Source organism: Oncorhynchus mykiss, chromosome 17, assembly GCF_013265735.2.
Source record: "Oncorhynchus mykiss isolate Arlee chromosome 17, USDA_OmykA_1.1, whole genome shotgun sequence".
Taxonomy (NCBI): Eukaryota; Metazoa; Chordata; class Actinopteri; order Salmoniformes; family Salmonidae; genus Oncorhynchus; species Oncorhynchus mykiss.
Genome location: NC_048581.1, coordinates 11,344,768 through 11,355,782, shown reverse-complemented (window position 1 = coordinate 11,355,782; position 11,015 = coordinate 11,344,768). Strand labels below are relative to the sequence as shown.

Here is an 11,015-nt window from a genome sequence, read left to right as displayed (position 1 = left end):
GGGTACATATAATTCATTTATAAGTCTTAAAATGGATGTAGCAACTGCACATTTCCCCTTTAACTTGGGCATGTTATCATCAAATACAGGTCAACATCAAGGGCAGTTTCAATTAAAATAAAAATGTCTCTATTTTGTAAATAATCTAAATGTTAAAAATGTTAAATAAATACATTATTATGTAAAGAAAGACAGTAATGGTGGGCATCAATATCGATAATTCAATATGATATAACTTGATATCAATATGAGCAAGGCATTTCTTGATTTGGCCTTATCCTTGCTGTTAACATTACTGTATGTAAAAGATCACACATCACTGTTCCTACAGGCACAACACCCTTACACAGGCTCTCAACTTAGCTTACTGCTGCCTGCTGATGGCCACCAATAAGCTTCATATTGTAATACAACTGGTTGGGTAGGTTAGAAACAATACAACTGGTTGGGTAGGTTAGAAACAATACAACTGGTTGGGGAGGTTAGAAACAATACAACTGGTTGGGGAGGTTAGAAACAATACAACTGGTTGGGTAGGTTAGAAACAATACAACTGGTTGGGTAGGTTAGAAACAATACAACTGGTTGGGTAGGTTAGAAACAATACAACTGGTTGGGTAGGTTAGAAACAATACAACTGGTTGGGTAGGTTAGAAACAATACAACTGGTTGGGTAGATTAGAAACAATACAACTGGTTGGGTAGGTTAGAAACAATACAACTGGTTGGGTAGATTAGAAACAATACAACTGGTTGGGTAGATTAGAAACAATACAACTGGTTGGGTAGGTTAGAAACAATACAACTGGTTGGGTAGGTTAGAAACAATACAACTGGTTGGGTAGATTAGAAACAATACAACTGGTTGGGTAGGTTAGAAACAATACAACTGGTTGGGTAGATTAGAAACAATACAACTGGTTGGGTAGATTAGAAACAATACAACTGGTTGGGTAGATTAGAAACAATACAACTGGTTGGGTAGATTAGAAACAATACAACTGGTTGGGTAGGTTAGAAACAATACAACTGGTTGGGTAGATTAGAAACAATACAACTGGTTGGGTAGGTTAGAAACAATACAACTGGTTGGGTAGGTTAGAAACAATACAACTGGTTGGGTAGATTAGAAACAATACAACTGGTTGGGTAGATTAGAAACAATACAACTGGTTGGGTAGATTAGAAACAATACAACTAGTTGGGTAGGTTAGAAACAATACAACTGGTTGGGTAGATTAGAAACAATACAACTGGTTGGGTAGGTTAGAAACAATAACTGGTTGGGTAGGTTAGAAACAATACAACTGGTTGGGTAGGTTAGAAACAATACAACTGGTTGGGTAGATTAGAAACAATACAACTGGTTGGGTAGGTTAGAAACAACACAACTGGTTGGGTAGGTTAGAAACAATACAACTGGTTGGGTAGGTTAGAAACAATACAACTGGTTGGCTAGGTTAGAAACAATACAACTGGTTGGCTAGGTTAGAAACAATACAACTGGTTGGTAGGTTAGAAACAATACAACTGGTTGGGTAGGTTAGAAACAATACAACTGGTTGGGTAGGTTAGAAACAATACAACTGGTTGGCTAGGTTAGAAACAATACAACTGGTTGGGTAGGTTAGAAACAATACAACTGACGTCGATATAGATGTTCCATATTAGTGCTCATCACTACCTAACATCATGTTTAAAAGGACATAACAAAAGACAATAAATAAATGTGATTAGCGAACAGCACATTCAATTACTTTACATTACAACCAGAGATGCTTCAGGTATGGAAGCCATGTTGAACAAATGTACTGTCTCTTCCTTTATGCAAAGTAAAACTCTTACAATTAACTTAATAACTTTAACGCATGATTTAGTCATTTGGTTAAATGCAGTGACAACCAAAATTGGGTAAATGTTAAACCATATCATAAATAATAAATCCTACAAAGACAAATCATTATAGCAATAATCATGTTGGTCCTTCAGGGCTTATTTACAGACACTTATCCTGTAGTTAATTATTGTTCTTCTTCTTGGTTACAATCGGTGCTATCTCTCCTCCTATAACTGTTGCTACTCCTATCCCTATAAGGGAAGCCTTGTTTGGGGCTTTGATACCTAGTCCTACTGCTGTAGCTGTGCAGGCAACTCCTACACCCAACTCTAACAACTGACTGTTCCTGATCTCTTTCTGAGCCTTCTCATACACCTCATTGGTGTAGTATCTGTTCAACTTCACCATATTGTCTATCTTCATCAGCAGCTCTCTGACCTGGGTACGGTCTCTCTTCTCTCTGTTGTTAAAGACATGATATCTGCCTCCACAGCTGTTGACTAGTGCCTGAAGATCCTTACTCTCCCTCAGAAACTCCTCTACTGTTGTGTTATCCAGCTGATCAGCACCAGTGAATAATACCATAGTGAAGTCTGAGGCCTCTTTTCCATAGTTGTCCTGGATGTACTTCACTGCTTTTCTTTGCTCCTCTGTGTATCTATCCAGTCTGATCACCAGCAGAAACACATGGGGTCCTGGAACTGACATCTTGATGGATTTCTCTATTTCGACTTTATCTGTTCTCCGAAACTGTTTCCATATTTTATAAATCAAATATGTGTCTGTCAATGATGTGTCATCGATCCCAGGAGTGTCGATGACATAAATCTTCCTCCCATCCACCACTCCACTTTGTTTCTCACACTTTTCAGTCACTGGATTTGGACTTGACTCAGAAGTAAACCACTCTCTCCTCAGGATGGTGTTTCCGGTTGCACTCTTCCCTGCTCCAGTCTTCCCCAACAGAACTATCCTCAGATCAGCTGGCTGTCCTGAATATGTGGAAATACAAAATGTAATGCAGTTTCAACATTGTCAGTTACTAAATGTATTAGATTAGATTCACATTGACCATATTCAGCTATAAGAGCAACAGTCAAGCCTACCCCTCTTTGCAACACCAATTCTAGGATGACATCATGTAACAGGGTGGATAAGCCTTCTAAATCATAGCCTTTTTGACTGTTTGTTGTGTGCAATTCTGTATTGAATGTGGGGCAGCAGGGTGGCCTAGTGGTTAGAGGCAGGGTGGCCTAGTGGTTAGAGGCAGGATGGCCTAGTGGTTAGAGGCAGGGTGGCCGAGTGGTTAGAGGCAGGGTGGCCGAGTGGTTAGAGGCAGGGTGGCCGAGTGGTTAGAGGCAGGGTGGCCGAGTGGTTAGAGGCAGGGTGGCCGAGTGGTTAGAGGCAGGGTGGCCTAGTGGTTAGAGCATTGGACTAGTAACCGAAAGTTTGCAAGTTTGTAATCCCTGAGCTGACAAGGTACAAATCTGTCGTTCTGTCCCTGAACAAGGCACTAGTAACCCACTGTTCCTAGGCCGTCATTGAAAATAAGAATTTGTTCTTAACTGACTTGCCTAGTTTAATAAAGGAAAAAAAATAGGTGATCCATTATGTTTGCATTCCTCCTGGCAGGTTAACAAGGTGATTGAGCACAGCTGTGCCCCTCCCTTTAAAAGAAGTGCATATAGTGTGCTCTGGGTGCCAGACAGATCAGAGGTAACTGCTGGATGCCAAGCTGCAATGTAGGTCTCGTTAAAGGTAGAGTTTTATTGAAATATTGGAGGATCGTTTGGTGAAGCAGATGAAAGACATTTGCTGTTTCTTTAGTGTGGCAGCTTGGGGGGGTAACATGTGACCTGTTGTTGAATTCATAAAGTGGAAGGCTGACATCTGTTTCCTAGAACTGTATCCATTTTGTTGGTCTAAGCTTATTGGGTACATTACCACGAACAAGCTGAACTTCACATGAACCTCTGTGTTATTGCTGGTTTCCCTAAAAACAATACTTCTGGGAGATTACAATAAAATAATAGGGGTTGCAATGAAAAGAACACCGGAATAAATTAGCAGACCATCTGCTCTGACATTGTTGGGGTGTCAAGCTGGATTGATACCAGTAATGGTGGGTGTGTAAAATCACTGGGAAAGCCAAGCCAGGAAAAAATCCATCTAACCTATGTGTTGACGTAATTGTATTTTCTCTGCAACCTATAAGTAAACCATGCCCAACCCTCCACTAAGTCAAGACGAGACTGACTTCATGACAAATTATCCAATTTACACCTCGTAGTCAATTTTGAAAGTAGACTAAATGTTTCTGTATCCTATATATAAATGTTGGCAAGCACATCCACACCAGCGTCCAGTTCATCGTTTATTGTTCTGCACTTGTCAATCAAATGATCAACGCATTATACTGCACGTCATTTAGTCTGTTAACAATCAAATGTACATGTTAATAATATCTTCTGATAACAATTATATCTCATATTTGAACTAAATTCAATCGATCATCCTATTTTTCTAACCTAATTGAGGAAAATAAGAACAATCCGAAATTCCTTTTTGATACTGTCGCAAAGCTAACTAAAAAGAGGCATTCCCCAAGAGAGGATGGCTTTCACTTCAGCAGTGATAAATTCATGAACTTCTTTGAGGAAAAGATCATGATTATGAGAAAGCAAATTACGGACTCCTTTTTAAATCTGCGTATTCCTTCAAAGCTCAGTTGTCCTGAGTCTGCACAACTCTGCCAGGACCTAGGATCAAGAGAGACACTCAAGTGTTTTAGTACTATATCTGTTGACACAATGATGAAAATAATCATGGCCTCTAAACCTTCAAGCTGCATACTGGACCCTATTCCAACTAAACTACTGAAAGAGCTGCTTCCTGTGCTTGGCCCTCGTATGTTGAACATAATAAACGGCTCTCTATCCACCGGATGTGTACCAAACTCACTAAATGTGGCAGGAATAAAGCCTCTCTTGAAAAAGCCAAACCTTGACCCAGAAAATATAAAAAACTATCGGCCTATATCGAATCTTCCATTCCTCTCAAAAAAAATGTAAAAGGCTGTTGCGCAGCAACTCACTGCCTTCCTGAAGACAAACAATGTATACGAAATGCTTCAGTCTGGTTTTAGACCCCATCATAGCACTGAGACTGCACTTGTGAAGGTGGTAAATGACCTTTTAATGGCATCAGACCGAGGCTCTGCATCTGTCCTCGTACTCATAGACCTTAGTGCTGCTTTTGATACCATCGATCACCACATTCTTTTGGAGAGATTGTAAACCCAAATTGGTCTACACGGACAAGTTCTGGCCTGGTTTAGATCTTATCTGTCGGAAAGATATCAGTTTTTCTCTGAATGGTTTGTCCACTGTCAAATCAACTGTACATTTCGGTGTTCTTCAAGGTTCCGTTTTAGGACCATTATAGTTTTCACTATATATTTTACCTCTCGGGGATGTCATTCGAAAACATAATGTTAACTTTCACTGCTATGCGGATGACACACAGCTGTACATTTCAATGAAACATGGTGAAGCCCCAAAATTTCCCTCGCTAGAAGCATGTGTTTCAGACATAAGGAAGTGGATGGCTGCTAACTTTCTACTTTTAAACTCAGACAAAACAGAGATGCTTGTTCTAGGTCCCAAGAAATAAAGAGATCTTCTGTTGAATCTGACAATTAATGTTAATGGTTGTACAGTCGTCTCAAATAAAACTGTGAAGGACCTCGGCGTTACTCTGGACCCTGATCTCTCTTTTGAAGAACATATCAAGGCCATTTCAAGGACAGCTTTTTTCAATCTACGTAACATTGCAAAAATCTGAAACTTTCTGTCCAAAAATGATGCAGAAAAATTAATCCATGCTTTTGTCACTTCTAGGTTAGACTACTGCAATGCTCTACTTTTCGGCTACCCAGATGAAGCACTAAATAAACTTCAGTTAGTGCTAAATACGGCTGCTAGAATCCTGACTAGAACCCAAAAATTTGATCATATTACTCCAGTGCTAGCCTCCCTACACTGGCTTCCTGTCAAGGCAAGGGCTGATTTCAAGGTTTTACTGCTAACCTACAAAGCATTACATGGGCATGCTCCTATCTATCTCTCTAATTTGGTCCTGCCGTACATACCTACACGTACGCTACGGTCACAAGACGCAGGCCTCCTAATTGTCCCTAGAATTTCTAAGCAAACAGCTGGAGGCAGGGCTTTCTCCTATAGAGATCCATTTTTATGGAACGGTCTGCCTACCCATGTAAGAGACGCAAACTCTGTCTCAACCTTTAAGTCTTTACTGAAGACTCATCTCTTCAGTGGGTCATATGATTGAGTGTAGTCTGGCCCAGGAGTGGGAAGGTGAACAGAAAGGCTCTGGAGCAACGAACCGCCCTTGCTGTCTCTGCCTGGCCGGTTCCCCTCTTTCCACTGGGATTCTCTGCCTCTAACCCTATGACAGGGGCTGAGTCACTGGCTTACTGGGGCTCTTTCATACCGTCCCTAGGAGGGGTGCGTCACTTGATTGGGTTGAGTCACTGATGTGATCTTCCTGTCTGGGTTGCCCCCCCCCCCCCCCCCCCCCCCCAGCCTCCAGTATTTATGCTGCAGTAGTTTATGTGTCGGGGGGCTAGGGTCAGTTTGTTATATCTGGAGTACTTCTCCTGTCCTATTCGGTGTCCTGTGTGAATTTAAGTGTGCTCTCTCTAATTCTCTCTTTCTCTCTTTCTCTCTCTCTTGGAGGACTTGAGCCCTGGGACCATGCCTCAAGACTACCTGACATGATGACTCTTTGCTGTCCCCAGTCCACCTGGCCGTGCTGCTGCTCCAGTTTCAACTGTTCTTCCTTATTATTATTGGACCATGCTGGTCATTTATGAACATTTGAACATCTCGGCCATGTTCTGTTATAATCTCCACCCGGCACAGCCAGAAGAGGACTGGCCACCCCACATAGCCTGGTTCTTCTCTAAGTTTCTTCCTAGGTTTTGGCCTTTCTAGGGAGTTTTTCCTAGCCACCGTGCTTCTACACCTGCATTGCTTGCTGTTTGGGGTTTTAGGCTGGGTTTCTGTACAGCACTTTGAGATATCAGCTGATGTAAGAAGGGCTATAGAAATAAATGTGATTTGATTTGAATCTGTTAGCTTCCAAAATGTAAGTAGGGAAATCTAGCTGTCTGATTTAATGACTTTTTTACAAAAGCGTATGTTAGAATAAGATCTTGGTTCCTTTCTAAACATAGCAATGTGACTGCAAAGAGGACTCGGTTCACAAAATAGTTCATCTGGACTGACAAAAATCATTCAAAGGCAAGGGCAGTGTGAATACAGAAAACTGAGTTCTTATGCCCCCCCACCCCCCAAATTTAACTTTGAAGAGGACTGAGACCGGGTATTTGAAATAGGACTATGTGAAACACCCTCACACGAACAGAACAAAAATCGTAATTTTCCTTGCAGCTCGGCCTATTCAGCCTAACATCGCTAGGGACCAATCCCGCCCCCTGTCAGTTAGCAGGACAACGGTAGTCATAACAACAGGTACCCTCTAAACCAGTGTTGCTAATTCCTTGTCTGTGGGGTGCAGTTTTTATACTGAACAAAAATATAAATGCAACAAACAATTTCAAAGATTGGAACACTCTGTCATATGTCAATTCAGAGCATCCCAAACATGCTCAATTGGTGACAGGGCTGGTGAGTATGGCCATGGAAGAACTGGGACATTTTCAGCTTCCAGGAATTGTGTACAGGTACAGGCCATTCCAATTGCACACTCAACTAGAGACATCTGTGGCGTTGTGTTTGGCAAAACTGAACAAGTTTCTCCTGTGTAATGATCATGCTGTTTTAATGAGCTTCTCGATATGCCACACCTGTCAGGTGGATTGTCTTGACAAAAGTGAAACGCTCACTAACAGGGATGTAAACTCATTTGAGATTTGTTTGTATGGAAAATTTCCGGGAACTTTTATTTCATCTCTGTCACGACTTCCGCCGAAGTCGGCCCTTCTTTTTGTGGTGGTGTTCGGCGGTCGAGGTCACCGGCTTTCTAGTCACCACCGATCCATGTTTCAGTTTAGTTTTGTTTTGTCTGTATTAATCACACCTGGTTTCAATTCCCATATCATGTTCCTTATTTAACCCTCTGGCATACATTTCTGTTCTGTCCGTGATTGTTGGTGTCTTAGTGGTTGTTGTAGGTGTTAGTTTGTATGTATTTTCCTATTTGGAATTTTGCTTGACTTTTGTGAGTAAACTCCGTTGTGTTGCTCAAACCTGTGTCCTGCTCCTGACTCCGCTACATCTCTGCACCCAACCGCTGACAATCTCATGAAACATGGGACCAACACTTTTATGTTTTTGTTCAGTATATGTATTATTCTCTTTCCTGTTTGAAGTATGATTTGTTTCAATGACCACGTACCAAGCTGAGGTCTGCTTTGACTACCTTATCGAACAATCTGTTTGCTACATAGTATACTCTGAGATGTTTATTAACCATGACAGAATAATAAAACATGATCTGGATTTCTGTGCATTTGTATTTGCTTTCCCTCTGAATTCTCAGAATATTTCTGACCATAAAGGAATCAAGACATACTCACCGAACCATGTCTCATCTTCCACCAAATGTGAATGAGCTGTAGAAGACATGAAGTAAAGTAATATATTCAGGCTCAGATTGACATCCTGTATAGTTTCTGTCATGTAATGTCATGTTGTGTCTTTCTGTCCTTTCCTTTCACCCTGTCTCGTATTAGGTTACCTTTTCTCCCCCGCTTTCCCCCAGCTGTTCCTTGTCTCCTCCTAACTACCCATTCACCCCGTTTCCCACCTGTTCCCTTTTTCCCTCTGATTAGGTCCCTATATCTCTCTCTGTTTCTGCTCCTGTCTTTGTCGGATTCTTGTTTGTTGTGTTTCATGCCTGAGCCAGACTATCGTCATGTTTGCTGTAACCTTGTCCTGTCCTGTCGGAATCTGCCGGTCTATCTGAGCCTACCTATGTTTGGTTATTAAAGAAGCTCTGTTTAAGTTAGTTCGCTTTTGGGTCCTCATTCACTCACCATAACAGAAGAATCCGACCAAGAATGGACCCAGCGACTTCGGATCCTCTCCACTCAGCCGTCGGGATCCAGGGAGCGATGCTAGGCAGACACGAGCAGGAAGTGTCTGCTGCTCGACATGCCGTTGAGACCCTGGCCACCCAAGTCTCCAACCTCACAGAACAGGTTCACCATCTCCGCCTCGATCCACCGGCCACTTCCAGGGCTTTCGAATCTCCGGAGCCCAGAATCAATAACCCGCCGTGTTACTCTGGGGAGCCCACTGAATGCCGCTCGTTCCTCACCCAGTGTGATATTGTGTTTTCTCTCCAGCCCAACACTTACTCCAGGAGCACTGCTCGTGTCGCCTACGTCATATCTCTCCTTATTGGACGGGCTCGTGAGTGGGGCACGGCAATCTGGGAGGCAAGGGCTGAGTGTACTAACCAGTATCAAGACTTTAAGGAGGAGATGATACGGGATTTTGATCGATCTGTTTTTGGGGAGGAGGCTTCCAGGGCCCTGTCTTCCCTATGTCAAGGCAATCGATCCATAACAGACTACTCTATTGAGTTTCGCACTCTTGCTGTCTCCAGTGGCTGGAACGAGCCGGCCTTGCTCGCTCGTCTTCTGGAGGGTTTCCGCGCAGAGGTAAAGGATGAGATTCTCTCCCGGGAGGTTCCTTCCAGCGTGGATTCCTTGATTGAACTCGCTATTCGCATTGAGCGACGGGTTGATCTTCGTCACCGAGCTCGTGGAAAGGAGCTCGCGCTCTCCGTCGCCTCCCTCTCCGCATCACTACCATCTTCCTCTGCCGGCTCGGGTGCTGAGCCCATGCAGCTGGGAGGTATCCGCATCTCGACTAAGGAGAGGGAACGGAGAATCACCAACCGCCTCTGTCTCTATTGCGGTTCCGCTGGTCATTTTGTCACTTCATGTCCAGTAAAAGGCCAGAGCTCGTCAGTAAGCGGAGGGCTACTGGTGAGCGCTACTACTCCTGTCTCTCCTTCAAGATCCTGCACTACCTTGTCGGTCCATCTACGCTGGACCGGTTCGTCAGCTTCCTGCAGTGCCTTAATAGACTCTGGGGCGGAGGGCTGTTTTATGGACGAGACCTGGGCTCGGGAACATGACATTAATCTCAGACAGTTAAAGGAGCCCACGGCCTTGTTCGCCCTGGATGGTAGTCCTCTCCCCAGGATTCAGCGTGAGACGCTACCTTTAACCCTCACTGTTTCTGGTAATCATAGTGAAACCATTTCTTTTTTAATTTTTCGTTCACCTTTTACACCTGTTGTTTTGGGCCATCCCTGGCTAGTTTGTCATAATCCTTCCATTAATTGGTCTAGTAATTCTATCCTCTCCTGGAACGTCTCTTGTCATGTGAAATGTTTAATGTCTGCTATCCCTCCTGTTTCCTCTGTCTCTTCTTCACAGGAGGAGCCTGGTGATTTGACAGGGGTGCCGGAGGAATATCACGATCTGCGCACGGTGTTCAGTCGGTCCAGGGCCACCTCTCTTCCTCCACACCGGTCGTATGATTGTAGTATTGATCTCCTTCCGGGAACCACCCCCCCCCGGGGTAGACTATACTCTCTGTCGGCTCCCGAACGTAAGGCTCTCGAAGATTATTTGTCTGTAGCTCTTGACGCCGGTACCATAGTCCCCTCCTCCTCTCCCGCCGGAGCGGGGGTTTTTTTTGTCAAGAAGAAGGACGGGTCTCTGCGCCCCTGCATAGATTATCGAGGGCTGAATGACATAACAGTGAAGAATCGTTATCCGCTTCCTCTTATGTCTTCAGCCTTCGAGATCCTGCAGGGAGCCAGGTTTTTCACTAAGTTGGACCTTCGTAACGCTTACCATCTCGTGCGCATCAGGGAGGGGGACGAGTGGAAGACGGCGTTTAACACTCCGTTAGGGCACTTTGAATACCGGGTTCTTCCTTTCGGCCTCGCTAACGCTCCAGCTGTCTTTCAGGCATTAGTCAATGATGTCCTGAGAGACATGCTGAACATCTTTGTTTTCGTTTACCTTGACGATATCCTGATTTTTTCACCGTCACTCCAGATTCATGTTCAGCACGTTCGACGTGTCCTCCAGCGCCTTTTAGAGAATTGT

At 43.5% G+C, this 11,015-nt stretch overlaps 1 protein-coding gene across 2 annotated transcripts in view; it reads right to left on the bottom strand.

The window, feature by feature from the left end:
- Positions 1–1,725: 1,725 nt before the first annotated feature.
- LOC110485442 (GTPase IMAP family member 4) overlaps positions 1,726–11,015 on the bottom strand; it is a 29,173-nt gene continuing 19,883 nt past the window's right edge. Inside the window, exons 2-3 of one of the 2 annotated variants that reach the window (XM_036948950.1) lie at positions 8,460–8,495; positions 1,727–2,829 (exon numbers count right to left, since the gene is read on the bottom strand). In XM_036948950.1, the coding sequence (XP_036804845.1) occupies positions 2,018–2,829; positions 8,460–8,495 (848 nt within the window). In that variant the 3' untranslated portion in view covers positions 1,727–2,017. Of the gene's footprint in view, positions 2,830–8,459; positions 8,496–11,015 lie in introns of both variants that reach the window. The other variant, XM_036948951.1, reaches the window with a different exon arrangement.